This window comes from Lissotriton vulgaris, chromosome 5, assembly GCF_964263255.1.
Source record: "Lissotriton vulgaris chromosome 5, aLisVul1.2, whole genome shotgun sequence".
Lineage (NCBI taxonomy): Eukaryota > Metazoa > Chordata > Amphibia > Caudata > Salamandridae > Lissotriton > Lissotriton vulgaris.
Genome location: NC_141693.1, coordinates 1,345,630,935 through 1,345,647,984, shown reverse-complemented (window position 1 = coordinate 1,345,647,984; position 17,050 = coordinate 1,345,630,935). Strand labels below are relative to the sequence as shown.

Below are 17,050 nucleotides of genomic sequence, written 5' to 3'. Positions count from 1 at the left end.
TGGAATCACTTTGTCGCCTCTTAGGAGGAATATTGGATTCTCTGCCAGTGACAGTTTGTCTCTCACCTCCCAGTACCGTCTTAGTGCTTCCTTGAGGTGTCTCTTTTCTGGCCACCCATGGACAACATATCCTTTAATCGCTTCCATGTCTTCATCTGCTTTGTAGGCTTCTTCCCATTCTTGTGCGCTGATCACCTTCTCCATAGCCTGAATGGTAGCCACTACATATCCTTCCCACCTTGGGCGCTCTTGCTTATCTGCCTCCTCCATGGCCGCCGAACGACTCAAAAAATCAGCCACTTTGTTCTGCGGCCCTGGTATGTGCTCTACATCGTACACAAAGTCCAATAAGCGCAGTGTCATTTTGGCGATCCTTGGCGTAGCATGCGCATGGCCACTGGACGTCAGCACCTTGACTAGATGCTTGTGGTCTGTTCTCACCAAAAATTTGGCACCCCATAGATACTGCCTGAACCTCTCCATCACCCATACCACAGCCAGCATCTCTTTTTCTATGACGCTGAACTTTTCTTTGTTGGGCGCCAGGGACCTCGAAGCAAAGCTAACCGTCGATATCTCTCCCTTCTCCGACCGCTGCATTAACACTGCTCCCAGGCCACGGTCAGTTGTTAGAATGGACTCCGCGTCTGGGTCAAACCCCTTCAGGGGTATGGTCTCACTCATCTCTCGTTTCAAAGTATCGAATTCTTCTTGTTCCTCCTGGTTCCACTGAAAGCCATTCTTTTCCTTCAAAAGTTGGCGTAAGTAGTGCGTCTTGGTGGCAAAGTGGGGAATGAATTTGCTATAAAATTCAGCCATCCCCAGGAATGATCTGACGCCTTCCTTCTTACCTGGGGTAGGTGCATCCAGGATGGCTTTCATGTTGGCTCTTTTAGGCTCGATACCTTTCCCGCTCACCTCGTGTCCAAGATACGTGACGGACTGCACCCCAAATCTGCATTTTGACCATTCTGCTGTCAATGCGTTTTCCTGCAACATGCGTAGTACTGTGTGCAGCTTCTCATTGTGTTCTTGTTTGGACTCTCCCATGACCAGGATGTCGTCCTGGAAGAACTGAACACCCTCTACTTTCCGGAAGAGTCTGTGCATAAGCTTCTGGAATACCGCGGCCGCTGAAGCCAGGCCAAACGGCATCCTTACGAACTCGTAACAGCCGAAAGGTGTGATAAACTACGTGAGGTGACTGCACAATGGTTGTAACTTAATTTGGTGGTAGGCTGATGACAAGTCTACCGTGGAGAACCACTTTATGCCTTTAGTTTTTGCCAGCATCTCATTGATGCGGGGCAGGGGAAACTTGTCGACCAGGATGCTTTTGTTGAGTTCTCTGAGATCGACACTCAGCCTCACCTTCCCATTCGGCTTCTGTGCTACCACTAAGGGCGAAAGCCACTCCGCGCTCTCGATTGCCCTTATCAAACCTTCTCCTTCCAGTCTATCGAGTTCTGCTTGCCCCGCTTCCCTGCACCGGAAGGGGATGTTCCTTACTTTGTGGACGACTGGTTTCGCTCCCTCTTTCAGTTTAATGAGGTGTTTGTACTTGGTCAGTTCGCCTATTTGTCCACTAAACACCTTGGGGTATGCCTTGTGCCAGGCTTCACCGTTGTCCTTTTCCTCTATGTCCATAAGCATGATTTTCTCTATGCCACCTGGATTCAACTGTATTCCTAGCGCCCCTTGGTCCTTCCAGCTGAGTACTGACGGGCCCTTTTCGGCAATGTACAATTTGCAATTTGCTTGACGGCCTCTGAATTCAAACAGCAAGGGGCAGTACCCTAACATTGGAATCCTTTGCCCCATGTACGTGACCGGTCGTAAGTCCATCGGGCGCAACTCCTCTTCCATCTTGGACACGAATTTCTCCTCCCATACTCGTCTCTGAATTATGGTAGTGGGCGCTCCACTGTCTGCGATCATCTCTATGGGCACACCTCCTATGTGCATGTTCAGCTTAGGCTTTTCTGACTCTGCGCCTTCCATTTCCATTATCTGTACGTCGATGTAGAGGATCTCCTCCAGGTCCTCTTCCTCCTCATGCCTCCCTGCTTCTTCTCGTTGTTCTTGGTCTACATATCTGACCATGGCCCCCTTGGGTTTCCGGCGGCATACCTTTTCATAGTGCCCGAACATACTGCAAAAGGAGCATTTCGCCCTGAATGCCGGGCACGCTTTGTCGTTACCTAAATGCGACATGCTTCCACACCTGTAACAGCTCGGGCGTCCACCTCTTCCTGTCCTTTGGTCTGTGTGGCTGGTTTGGGAGTTCATTTTACTGTCTTGGCCCCTTTGTTGGTCTCTCTGCTTCGCTCTTTCGCCTTTCACCGGCGTCATGATCTTGCAGACAGTCTGTGTTCCTCCTGCCTCCTTTCTGGCAGTTTGCGCGCATCGCTTTGACATTTCCGCCTTCTCCACTAAGGCCCAGACTTCCTTTAGGGGGGCATCTCCGTTGACCCACAGTTTCTCCTGGACAAGGGTGCTGGACGTGTGCATAATGATCTAGTCTCTTATTAGGTCATCATGCAGCGTGCCAAACTTACAAGTCAGGGCTAACTTCTGTAGTGCCACCACATATTCGTCCACCGACTCTCCACTCTTCTGCTTCCTCTGGAAGAAGTTGTGTCTGTCGATCGCTACGCACACTACTGGCCTGTAGTGCGCATCGAGGTCTGCGATGGCATGGCTGAACACATCTGTGTCTGCTGCGTCTCTTGTGCCCTTGACAATGGTATCATACACTCTAATCCCCTCTGGGCCCAAATTGTGCAGTAGTATCTTCTTTCTCCTCGGGCTCGAGAATGGTGCTTCACCCTCTTCTTCCAAGGCTTCCAAGTAGTTGAGGAAATACCGTTTCCAGTCTTCCCACTGCATTTCTGGCTCACCACACTTCGAAAGAAATGGCACAATTTGAGTGAGGGAGGTGGACTGAGTAGCCATCTTGTTGATACCTCTGGGGCCCGCTTGATCAGGTATGCGCCTGCCAGGTGGGCTCCCCGGCGTCAGTTGTACGTCCGTGTCCTCGTCACTGTGCTCACTGTCTGTTGCTCCGCCCTTCGCCGCTCCCTCAATGATTGGGAGTGCTTGCTGACTGCCCCTTTGCTCTGTGTCCGCGGTGCTTGACTCGTCCCCGCGTCTGTGCTGCGCCGCCAGCGTGTTGAGCCGGGCCTCTGCTTAGAGGGTAGTATGCTGCGTCGTGGGCAGGGCTCCCTTGTGTATCAGTGCCCCTATCCAGATGTCCTGCGCTAGCCCCTCGACTGCGGTGCCCCCATGGTAGTAATTTCCTGGTCGTCGTACCTCTGTTGCTGTGCGGATCCCTGTCAAGCCTGGGGCGTCCTGTTGCCTTTGATCGGGACAGCCTCGTGTCCACTGCCACGCTCCGGGTGTGCTGTTGGCTCCGTTATCCTGTTCTTCGCGCGTTCGGGTTTTGTTTTCTTTTCTGACGGTGGGTGGGGGCGGGTTTCACATCCCATTCCTCGTCGCCATTATGGAAGCCCCCAAATTACCACACAGATGCCTTGTAGGGGTAACAAATGTGTTTATTGCCCGGAGCGCCGGGAACCACTTCTGATCTCTTTCGCTGTCGGCGCCAACAACACAAAATGGCCGCCTTCCGCTTCCCGTCCCGGCCCTTCCGTTTCCGGATGACGGAACGCTAGACATCTGAAGAGTCAACTTGCGCAGAACCAAAAAAACAGGCTGAAGGGTTGGGCCGGCCCGCCTCTTATAGAGGTCAAGGGTGACTTGGGTCGCCATATTGGGAAGGGATGGGAGGCATGGGAGGCAGACTTTTGCTTTGGAGGGTTCTGATGTGGAGCTGAAGCTCACATAGTAAGTCATGTGGCGAGGAAGACTTACGAGGAGGTAATGAAGATTTTTCGGAGCAAAGTGCCTCTAGTTTGCATCCAGCATGTAAGGAACTTAGGGCCAGATGTATCAAGGCTTTTGCGACTCGCAAACTGCCTTTTAGCATGATTTGTTATGTAACAAAAAATCGCAATTTAAGGAATTGCAAAAAATTGCGATTCCTTATTTTGCCACAGCATTTAAGGAATCGCAATTTTTTCGATTCCTTAAATGATATGTATGTAACTTTTAGAAATTGCGAATTTGTGTTAAGAAATCGCAAATTACCACCAACTTGTAGTTGGTGGTAATTTGCGATTTCTATTAAAAATGCCCTATTTGGCATTTGTGAGGGTGGCATGTGACACACATACATGCCCATAGGGCATGTATGTGTGCCACCTGCACACACATGTAAATTTATGGGGTGCAGCAGGGTGTCTTTGAGACACCCCTGCACCCTTGAAATCATTCTCAAATTGCGATTAGCAAATTGCGAATTTGCAATTTGAGAATTATTGCACTATCATTCCTATGGGCCTCCTGGCCCATAGGAATGCATTGGAAATTATTCTTTATTTGCGAATTCGCAAAATGCAAATTAGCAAATAAAGAATATTAAGGAATCGCTAAAAAATAGCGATTTTGTACATACATTCCATTTTGCGAATTCTAAATAGCGATTCGCAAAAAATCGCTATTTAGAATTCGCAAATCGGAATCTTGATACATCTGCCCCTAAGACACACCCATGCTACAATGTATTGCAGTGTGTTACAGTAATTGTTTTCCTTCATCCATATTTTCACTCAGCCTATATGAGCTGATTTACAAGAACGTTTATAAATGACCGCATGTCCACTTTACACTTATCCATGGTCATAAATACTGTGTGTTTAGATGACTTACAAATATTTCTAATTACGCATATACCAAATTAAACCTTTAAGTGTATGTCATTTACTTACATTGCTATCAGTACCGCAGTGTTCATGAAATGTGTTGAATCTTTCAATTTTTCTTTTGAGTAATTATTTCTTGTTCGTCACAAATATTTTGGTTAAAATGCTTTCTTCTATCCAGATGCAAGTAACATTACACTTTAATTTAGAAAATGACGTGTGTCGGTTACTTGCCACAATGATTGTAAGCGATGCAGATTGTGAAGCATATGTTAAGTGAAAAGTTCTCTAAAGAAAGGAGCAAAGCCTACCCAACTGGTCAAAGCCAATGATTCAAATATTAACATCTTTTTCAGCTCACGGGCGATTTTCTGGGCAGTCAGAGGGTTGTGTTGTTCAAGACTTCAGAGAAACGTTTCATAGCGACGATAGTCCTACTTCCACCACCACCACCACAGGTAACGTAGTTCTTCTACACACATTTTAACACAACTCTTTAGATGTAATATATTGCGCAACAGCTCTAATTGAAGCGATTTAGCACATTTTCAAAGCCAGGGTCTTGCAGATAAATTGGAACCAATGCAGGCTCTGTCATCTTCCTTCGCCTTCACAATTGTATCATATTGTACTGCAGCATTTCTATAGTTCGTATTACCCCTAAACGGGGACTCTCATAATGCTCAGTTGTAATCAATCAATCAATCATAACATTTATATAGCGCGCTACTTACCCAGAGGGTCTCAAGGCGCTGTACATTTAGAATACAACAATTATTGAGGAATTCATGCCACAGACTGTCTTTAACAAATCTTTTTTTGGGGTTTTATACAAGGACAGGGAATACACAGCTGCTCATTGCTGATACATCAAGAGTACTTGGTAATCCACCAATTTCCTAAACAACAATGGCAGTATTCATATTGCCTATTCATAGCTTCATCAGTGTGAACCAAAGATCCATTGATAATGTTCTAGCCACTGATCCACAGTAGTCCATCCTCCCGATGCATTTGGCCAATGTGGGTGCCTCGGAGGGTCTCCAATATTTCTCTATGTTCCGCTTTCATACAAGGAGAAGTAGAGCCCTTCTTCGGCAACTCCATTCATCAATTAGCCCAAGTAGTGCTATTTTGGGGTCAGACGCCATAGGTCTGTGGACTACCTCTGTTAGTGTGTTATGTACTTTGCACCAATACCTCTGAATCCTGGGCTGTGACCATGTCGAGTAAAAGAAAGTGTCTATTTCAGTTTCACACTTATGGCAATTTTCATTTCCCAGAGCCTATGGGGGTTGTATTAGACTCTGTGAAAATACTTCACTTGTATTAAACAGAATCACACAAAAATGACAAACCCATGGGGGAGCATTTGTGCCTCTGTCCAGTGTGCCTCCTCCATCGACTCCTGATTCAATTCCAAGATAGCACATGTGTGCCGCAGATAGTATAGAGTATTTCTGAATAAGGTTCTATAAAGCATAGAGATAACCTTCTGATGTACCCTTTCCATTGTTATGCTGGATTTAAGCGCACTAAATTGGGGGAGGGAACCAATCTTTTCTGTATGTGCATTCGAGGGTGTGGCGCAACTCGAGATATTGATTGAATTGTATTTAAACAACAAGGGGTGGTGATGGACAGAGTTTCTGAATTAAGCAGAATACTCTCACCCAGTCAAGAGATCAGGGCTTAATCCAACACCGTTTTTTAGCTCACTGCACCATCCCATTGATTGAATTGTGACCTGTGTAGTGTAGTAAGATATGTGATTCCAGTGGGTCACTGGGACCATCCCCTTGGGAACACTATTTTCTCCTCTTATAATCAGAGGATTCCACACAGTTTATTCAGTTTATAACTTCATTTATTTGTAGATATTCTCTTTTTTCAACGAATATTAATTAAAGCATATTCAATGACTTGTAGTTTCACATTTTTCATCAATGAGGCATCATTATAATACATGATATCCAATGCATTTCGGGCTGCATTTCAAGCCCTTCATCAGGGAATAACACTGTAGAGAAAAACATATGAATGTCACTTAGTTCTCACTTAGTTCTCAAAATAAAACATACGTTCTTATGACATGTAAAAGTGACAGCAACCTAAATGATAGAATCGTTTGTTTGTTACATTGGTAATAGCATACAAAAGAACTGATGAATGAAATGGTAACTTACATGCAAGATGATTTTTTTCATTGTTAGATAGATTTTTGAGGGTGTCCAAATCCTTCTGAGTGATATTTTTATTTGTGTGTTGTTGATGTTTGATTTTGGTTAGATCTTGTTTCACCATCTTCTGAAACAAGATCTAACCACCCTCAAAAGACTATCTAACAATGAAAAAATCATCTGCACAAAAGCAGATAAAGGTGGTGCAATTGTTATAATGGATCGAGAGAAATATGAAAAAAAAGTATTGGAACATGTGAATGACACTAACACATATATGAGACTTGAACAAAATCCAACTATGGAATTTTCACAAAACGTAAAAAATTATCATAGACAAAGCATATGAGATGGGTGTGATCAATGACAGGACGAAGAAATTCCTACTGAAAGACAATCCAAAAAGTCCCACACTAAACATGGTTCCAAAAATCCACAAAAATTTATTGGACCCACCTTTAAGACCAATAGTATCCACCAGGGGCAGTATGCACGAGCCCGTAGGACAACTACTAGATAAATATTTACAACCTCTAGTCAAAAACATGGCGACATACATAAAGGATACTACTGAATTCATATTGAAATTAGAAACCATCAAAATTGAACCTGATGAACCAATAACACTATGCACAGCAGACGTAAGTTCATTATATACAAGTATACCCCACTCCATGGGTATAGAAGCAATAGAAAATGCCCTCATGAGCACAGACCTGGATGTGAACTTTCAAACATTTCTAATGGAGTTAATGCTCTTCTCCTTATACCAAAGCTATTTCAGATATAATGACAAGTGGTACCTACAATTGGTTGGCACTGCCATGGGCAATTCAACAGCGCCGGTATATGCGAATCTCTTTATGAAGTCTTATGAAGAAAAACATATACTTTCTAAAACGCAATGGCGTAAGAATTTAAAACTTTTCATTCGATATATCGATGACATCTTCATAATTTGGTCAAGTTCCAAAGAAGAACTACATGAAGCTTTGACAGAGTTCAATCAAGTGGATGAAATAACCTGGGAAATATCCAATACCACCATCACATTCCTAGATGTTAGAGTGAACTGCACACATAACGGACTTGAAACTGATCTTTACATCAAAAGTACAGATAGAAACAATATGCTCCATTATAGCAGTTTCCACGAACACAACCTAAAGAGATTTTTACCTTTTTCTCAGATGGCCAGAATAAAAAGAATCACGTCTGAACCCATTGTGCTGCAAAAAAGAATAACGGAGATGGAGAATAAATTTAAACAGAGAGGATACCCAGAACATATCATGGAAGAATCCAAACAAAAACTTGAACAAAGAGACAGAAGGTCTTTGCTACAACCGAGTCAATCAAGAGAGCAAACCAGGATAGTTGCCATATCTAAGTTTTCAACATCAAGTTACAAATTTAAAAAGACTATACTTAAACATTGGCAAATGCTCACCTAGGAACCTGATTTCAATAACTGTTTTAAAGACCCACCGTTATTTGCATTCACCAGAACAAAAAACATAGGGGAAATGATCCAACCACGGACGTCCACAATAGAAATCTATAATGGAACTAAACCATGCCACAATTGTGGACATTGTAATAACATCATTAGAGGCAATAAAATCAACCATCCCATGAAAGGTCAGGAAATCAAGCTAAGAGTCAACGCAACCTGTGATTCGTCCAATGTAATATATGCTCTAAAGTGTCCGTGTGGCAAACTATACATTGGCAAGACGGAACGTCGCATCAAAGTGAGAATTACAGAACACAAATCGAACATACGCCTATAGAATGTGAAATCCACAGTTGCAATGCATTTTATGGAATCAAAACACAATATTGCACAACTGAAATTTCTGATTCTAGAAAACATCAAAAAGATAGAAGGTAGAGACAATACCAAATATCTACTTCAAAGAGAGAATTCATGGATTTATAGACTGTGTACTCAAAAACCTTTTGGACTCAATGAAAGGATAGAATTTTCATGCTACCTATAATTTATAAATTTTAAATTTGCTCCAGTGCCTTACCTTGGCACCCCTGTGTATGTTTACACTGTACATTCACAATACAACATACTCCCCTAGCACTTATTCTGATAGAGTCGTCACATAGCTCACCTCACTAGAACACTACACCATCTTCTATTCTTTTTACACACCTCGGTTCTCGACTGTCATAAGAGATCCCATACTTTAGAATTTTTTAATTATCGAAGAATTTTAAATTATCGAGTAATTTTTGGTCCTTATCATGTAAACGACCTTTTTTCTTATTGTCATAATTTCTAATATTTACCAAATTAGAGCTTCCTTAAGAGCCTGTCGGACCAGAGTCCTTTTTCAGTTTTCATCCATCACGTGATCACGATCACGTTTGAAAACACAAACCCAACGCAACAACGTTGCAGAAAGAAGTAAAGAACGACATAGAAGCCATGTTCTTGGTTATTCAAACCCTCGCTCTTCGAACATTAGGTTAGTTTGCTCAAAACAAACCCTTCTTGCTACGTTGTATCCTACAACCTCGTTGAACTAGTCAACTTATTCCTTGCACTTTTTCTTTTAGTTTTACCCAGCATTAAAGCTTAGAACCTTGAAAGACAGGCATGTAAGTTACCATTTCATTCATCAGTTCTTTTGTATGCTATTACCAATGTAACAAACAAACAATTCTATCATTTAGGTTGCTGTTACTTTTACATGTCATAAGAACGTATGTTTTATTTTGAGAACTAAGTGACATTCATATGTTTTTCTCTACAGTGTCATTCCCTGATGAAGGGCTTGAAATGCAGCCCGAAATGCATTGGATATCATGTATTATAATGATGCCTCATTGATGAAAAATGTGAAACTACAAGTCATTGAATATGCTTTAATTAATATTCGTTGAAAAAAGAGAATATCTACAAATAAATGAAGTTATAAACTGAATAAACTGTGTGGAATCCTCTGATTATAAGAGGAGAAAATAGTGTTCCCAAGGGGATGGTCCCAGTGACCCACTGGAATCACATATCTTACTGTTATTCGAAGGCGTTTTTAGAGGTGATAACGCCACCCACGGAGAACCTAACCTTCATAAATTGAATTAAATGGCTGTGCATCCATCCTAGACTTTTACTGACCTGTGTAGTGAGAAATCTGGCAATAGTTGCTCAAACATTTTCATATGGGTGCATTCTGACACATTCTCTATTTTAAAATGCTTATAGTGGTCCATGCTTTAAAGCCCGACAGGCTGACTGTCTCTCTGAGCCAGGTCTCACTCCAAGTGCGGGGTTTTACCAGTAGGAGCTCTCTCCTACTGAGTCCAGTGCAACACACTGCAAAAACAGTGTAGGTCCATATGGGTGACCGAGAGAAGGTCCACATGGCAGGCCCGTCATGGGGAGCAGTATAGTATGTTAACGTATTTACCCAACATTGGGCCATCATTTTTAGTCAAGTATTGTATGAAGATAAAACCAGCAAGGTCAGGATGAATTATAGGGCTCATTCCTTTAGATCAGGCTTCTCAAACGATTAGCTCATGAGATACTGGTAGCTCTCCAGCTACCTATAAGTAGCTTGCTTGTGTGCAGCCCAGCCTACTAAATAAAAATATTTTGCTTGGTTTAGTTAATATATGTATAACAAAGTTAAAAAGTGATTATTTGAGACGAAAATATGTGTATTTTCAGAACTCATAATCGGATGTTTGGAGAAAAGTGGTTGAATTTCCAAAATATATTTGTTATACCTGACAACCCTTAAGGTAATTTTCCCCCAAATGTTTTACCTACTCACATCGTGTTGCTGAAATTTGTTTTTGTCTTTAGGACTCTATGCACTTTACCACTGCTAACCAGTACTAACGTGATTGTGCTCACTCCTTAAAACATGGTATGAGTGGGCTACACCTGATTGACACATTTAATTTCATTATAAGTCCCTGTTAAAGCAGTACAACATGTACTCAGTGCCTGTAAATTAAATGCTACAGGTAGGCCAGCACCACACATAAGTAGTCCTTTAAAAATGTCTCAGGCCTGCCACGACAGCCAGTGTGCAGTTCTAAATTGCCAATTAGACCTGGCAAAATAAATATTTTACCAGGCCTAAACCTAAATTTTTTAATAATAGAAGTCACCCCTAAGGTAGGCCCTAAACATCCCGTGTGGCAGAGCGCAGTGTATTTAAATAGTTGGACATGTACTTTTAAGTTTTACATGTCCTGATAGTGAAAAACTCTTACATTTGTTTTTCACTACTGTGAGGCCTACCTCTCCAATAGGATACATTGGGGTTTCTTATTACATGTAATAAGTGCTAACCTTTGCCAGAGAACAAGTAGAAAAGTCAAGATTGTGATTTAAAACCATCTTTGATGTTAAGTCGGATTTTAAGTCCCAATTCTGAAAATTTCACTTTTAGAAAGTTGGCAATTTCTTATCCTAACCATTTGGTGCCTGCATCCTGTATCCTGGGTCATATGACTGTTAGCAGTTGACAGTTGTGGATTCATTCCAGTGAAACAAAGGGGGACTAGATGCTGGCAGGATGGGACATTCAACCAGGATGGCAGGGCTGGGCTGTTCATTGCCCCACTCACATTTCAAAGGGGTTGCTTAAGCACCCTCCGAAATAACTTGACACCAGCCCATTCGTCACTCTAAACCTCTTCGAGCCTGGGCAGGGGAGGAAGCAAATTCCAGGACCAGATGTATGGTGAAAATCTAAAAGTTTCTCCCACTTCACAGGTTGGTACTATTTATGAATATTGGACCCTAAGACAAGACTGGACCTGCAGAGGACCTCCAGAAAGACTGCCTTGTATTTCAGAGAACTGCTCTGATGCTTGTGTGTAGCTTTGTACCTCAGAGGTTGGCCCTGCTGCTACCAGAGGACTGCTATGCTACTTGAAGCCTGCCTTGTACCCTCAGAGCATTGCCCAGCTGCTTGAGGCCTGTCTAACATCTTGATCCCAGGACTACCAGGAGTGACTCACTGGGCTAGTTGGCTGGCCTCCTGTTCTGACCTAGATCTCCAACAACCTGAAATCTGCAGCTGGGCCCTGCCTGAAGTGAATCATGCCCTCCAAGTGGTGCCCACCCAGTCCTGGACCCTTAAAAAAACTTACGGTGCCCAAAAAGCCAAAAATAGAATCCTGGGACGCAGAAAATGTTGCACCAAACAGTGGCCTGAGGACCGACAGGAGACTGGAAACTATCTGCTCACCAATCTGTCCAATACGTATGGCCTGTCGGCCTGACTTTGCAATTACTCCCACTACGTTTTTCTTTGTAGCAGCAACTCCTGTTCGGTGGCTCCTTTTCAGAGGGGGAAACAGCCTCATGGAACCCCGGTTGGCTACAGCCTGCAGTTTTGCCCCCCTGCAGATTTTCAACTTCCAAAAAAGTCCTGGTGCCACAATTACCAATGTAGAGGCATTCCACATTGACAAAGCCTTTTTCACAATACTGTTGGCATACTGCCTGATAAACTGAGGTGATTGTTTTGGCATTTCTTGCATATGGTAGCAACTAAAGTAATATTGTCTGATGTATTCACTACTACAACATTAATGGTATTATTAGATTGGGTGGAAGTAAGCAGTTCTTATTACAGAAAAGGCTGGAGAGCCCGTCATCAGATAATCTGTTTGCTAATATATTTTCATACATTTTACACTTCTGAATTATTAGTGATATAGTTATCTTTATTTGGCTTATGTAAAGTTAAAGCTTCAGTTGAAAAATTAGGAACAGAGACATTACTCAGCAAATAAATGCAGGAGGTAGGGCGATAACTTTTCATAAAAAGCTTTATAAAATTCAGCTGCCATTCCATCCGAACCAGGGCTTTTTCCCAGAACTGCGAGAGTTGATAACATTGTATTTGTATGATGGAAAAACCAGCAATGCTAATTTACGACAAAATACATACATTTGAAAAGACACGGTCCCCATTTGTATGTTTATTAGGACCTAAGGAGGGTATGCATCAGACCCAAGACACATGACAAAGATCCTTCAAAGAATCAGGTTGTCTGATTATGCAGAAACGGGGTCTGAGGAGAAATGATGGAGTTATGGAGGGAACCTATAATTATAAAAAGTTGAGTGGCATTGTTATATAATTCATAATTTACTAATGTAATGATGTTGTGATGCCAGCTCTGTAAACTGTGCTGCGGTGGAGCTGTGTTTAATTGAATGCCCTGATAAAGGAAGCAATGCACCTGAAGTGAAAAAAGTGATGGATGGAATGCATGAATTAATCCTATCCATTAGTAGTTAATTGAGGCCACAGTGCCACCTCAGATAAGATCCAGCAATATGCAATCAGCCTTGGTTCTGCTCCAATAGGAAAGATCCAGACTGAAGCAACCCAAGACCATTTTTCCCTAGTTAGGCTCTACATTTGGGTGGAGCTTGGTTCCAGTGGCACAGGGAGCATGGGACCCATTGCTGGGCATACCTGTTGCACTTAGGGTATTGCATTGAAATGATGACTGGAATGCTTGAATTAGCCACTCAGGACTGCATACCAATCCATCATGTGCTGTCTCTTCGAGACATTTAGTACGTGGCTTTTAAAAGTGCCACCAGAGGCTTTTGCTGGCCTACAGCTAGCGTTCACAAGCTCATGCATGTGCACAGCTGCCATCTGTGTTTTTAGTGCTGTAATCAGGCTCCTCTGCTTGCACTACCCCCCTCCCTTCTCCCCTCCTCTTCGTCAGTTTCATTTGTGTCTTCTTTCACTGAGAATCATGCTCCTCTGCTCCCACCCCCCCTCCCTTCTCCCCCTCCTCTTTGTCAGTTTCATTTGTGTCTTCTATCACTGTGAATGCTCCTGCTTTCACCAGGCACACACACAAGCAGTCGTCAGTGCACGCTTTTACCAGGCACACACACCACCAGCCGTCAGTGCACGCTTCCCCTAGGCACACACACCACCAGCCGTCAGTGCACGCTTCCACCAGGCACACACACCCCCAGCCATCAGTGCACGCTTCAACCAGACTCACACACCACCAGCCGTCAGAGCACGCTTCCACCAGGCACACACACCACCAGCCGTCAGTGCACACTTTCACCAGGCACACACACTACCAGCCTTCACACACTACCAACCGTCGGTGCACGCTTCCATCAGGCACACACACCACCAGCCGTCAGTGCACGCTTCCACCAGGCACACAAACCACCAGCTGTTGGTGCACATTTTCACCAGGCACACACACTACCAGCCATCACACACTACCAGCCGTCGGTGCAAGCTTCCGCCAGGCACACACCACCAGCTGTCAGTGCATGCTTTCACCAGGCACACACACACCACCAGCCGTCGGTGCACGCTTTCCCTGAGCACACGATCCACCAGCCGTCAGTGCATGGTTTCACCAGGCACACGACCCACGAGCCATCAGTGCACATTTCCACCAGGCACACACACCACCAGCTATCAGTGCACGCTTCCACCAGGCACACACACCACCAGCCATCAGTGCACACCTTTCACCTGGCACACACACCACCAGCCGTCAGTGCACACTTCCACCAGGCACACACACCACCAGCCGTTGGTGCATGCTTCCACCAGGCACACACACCACCAGCCGTCAGTGCATGCTTCCACCAGGCACACACAACACCAGCTGTCAGTGCAGGCTTCAACCAGGCACACACACCACCAGCCGTCAGTGCACACTTCCACCAGGCACACACATCACCAGCCGTCAGTGCACACTTTCACCAGGAACACACACTACCAGCCATCACATACTACCAGCCGTCGGTGCATGCTTCCACCAGGCACACACCGTCAGCCGTCAGTGAACGCTTTCACCAGGCACAAACACACCACCAGCCGTCGGTGCACGCTTTCACCAGGCACACACACCACTAGCCATCAGTGCACACTTTCACCAGGCACACACACCACCAGCCGTCAGTGCACACTTTCACCAGGCACACACACTACCAGCCATCACACACTACCAGCCGTCGGTGCATGCTTCCACCAGGCACACACCACCAGCCGTCAGTGTATGCTTTCACCAGGCACACACACACACCACCAGCCGTCAGTGCACGCTTTCACCAGGCACACACAACACCAGCCGTCAGTGCACGCTTTCACCAGGCACACACACCACCAGCCGTCAGTGGAGGAGGCAGGCTCTTCTCAGAGTTTCCTGGTAAATATGTGTTTGATGCCTGGGAGGGAGTGGGTCGAGCTTCCTTAAACCATGCTGAGTATGTAGGTGCAGTGCATGAGCTCCTGTGTGAGTGAGTCATGCTGCCTACAACCAGAATGGAAGCAACATTCAGAGCAATGAAAACATTGTGCCATAACAGTGCCAGAAAATATCAACTTCAAATTCCTTGGCAACCTTTCAATAAGCTCCCTTGTTGCGTGAGTGTTAAAGAGAGCCTCTCCATCTCCAAAAGGTGCCAAATACGGTGAAACCAGTTCTGCTGAGATGGGCTAAAATAGATTGATGTGCTGCCCCCAATGCCTAGGCTATGTGTTTGCCCCTCCTGGATTTAAGTGGGTATGAAAGTGGGTTGGGAAGACCCAGCACAACATAAGAGGGGAATCTGGGTAGTTGGGTATTGAAGTGAGTGTCGATGTCTTATAAAATCTAGTTCCACCAGTGTCCTCAGTGTCCCCAGGGAGTCACAATGCCTCCAGCACCGGTAACTATGAGTTGAATTCCCTCTATGCAAACGGATTGGATTAGATACCAGTACGTCGCTGATTTGTTACTGGAAGTGTGAGAGGCTGTGTGGCATGCCTGATAATAGTCATCCTACAATTCACCAGGGGACAGTTGTCTGCCCAATTCCAGCTCCCACTAGAGTTGTGCAGGAGATTTAGACACAGAGTCCTTGTCCTGCAGCAATTATTACAATTAGGTAAAAAGGCGCCTGTCTGAGTCCTGCTAAGAAGCCACCTCTCAAATTTTATCAGGTGCCATTGTGCCACCTCCATCATTGCCGGGAGCTTCAGCTAGTGTCTTATCTGAGTATATCGGTATAGTTCTTCATCCAGGATCTCAAACTCAGCACGCAAGGCCTCAAACGGGATGGGACCCTCCTCGTTCAATACATTACCTATAGACTGACATCTCGTCCTCTGCCAAACATTAAAGGAGGCGCTGTCAAGGCCCGGAGTAAAGTCTCCAATCCCCACCACTGGAGCTAGGGGGTGGGAATTGATGTGAAGCCCCTTCGAGTCACCACTATATCCCAGACCTTCAGTGTGAGTGCGGTGATCTAAGACAGCTAGAGATTCGCTGGGCGGTGAATGCAGGCCAGAAATGGAATCTTCCATAAATCTGTTCTTGCTAGCGTCCTGTCCATGAATAACCACACCTTTTCGTACTCAGAACAAGATCACTCAACCAAATACCTGAGCTGTGAGGCCTGAAAATAATGTAATAGGCATGGGACTTCCAGGCCGCCCTCCACTGGTGTGCGCCAACTACGCTTGTGCTTCATCCGGGTTCGCTTACCTGCCCTGACAAAACTCTGTAGAGCTCCCTGTAGGGTCTGATGCGTCGCCAATGAAGGCTGTAGGGGATGCGCCTGGAATATGTACAAAATCTTAGGCAGGAACGTCATCTTGAGAGCAATGATCCTTCCCAACCATGAGAGGGGATACAGCTGCCATCATGCCAGGTCAGCCTTCTCTTCCCAATCAGGTCTTGGTAGTTAAGAGTTACCACTCCAGAAACAGTCAGGGCTAGTTGGGTACCCAGATAAGAGTTGGCTCTCAACACCCACTGGATCGAGTGGGTCTGGATTAAGTAATCCCTGGTGGCGGTGAAACAGTAAGACAAAGGGCCTGTGATTTAGCTAGATTTATGTAAACTCCCGAAGCTGCACTAAAAAGTTACACCTCCTCCAAGAAGCCTGGGAGTGCCTCCCTAGGATTATCCAGGGAAACAATAACACTGTCTGCATAGATTGTGATGAGATGCTTCTCTCCCCCGAAGCGCACCCCTGTCATCTTTGAGTTGTCCCTAACACCCTATGGGCGAACAGCTCAATATAGAATACAAATAGAAAAGGGGATAGGGTGCCCCCCGCTGCATGCCCCGTCAGAT

The 17,050-nt window shown here is 44.8% G+C and overlaps 1 protein-coding gene across 2 annotated transcripts in view; it reads left to right on the top strand.

Annotated features, from left to right (window-relative positions):
- Positions 1–17,050, top strand: part of LOC147712575 (bile acid receptor-like) — a 632,915-nt gene that overhangs the window by 388,279 nt on the left and 227,586 nt on the right. For both annotated transcript variants that reach the window (XM_086923275.1, XM_086923276.1), the window contains one exon: positions 5,120–5,221. In XM_086923275.1, coding sequence (XP_086779401.1) covers positions 5,120–5,221 — 102 coding nt within the window. The remainder of the gene's footprint in view (positions 1–5,119; positions 5,222–17,050) is intronic.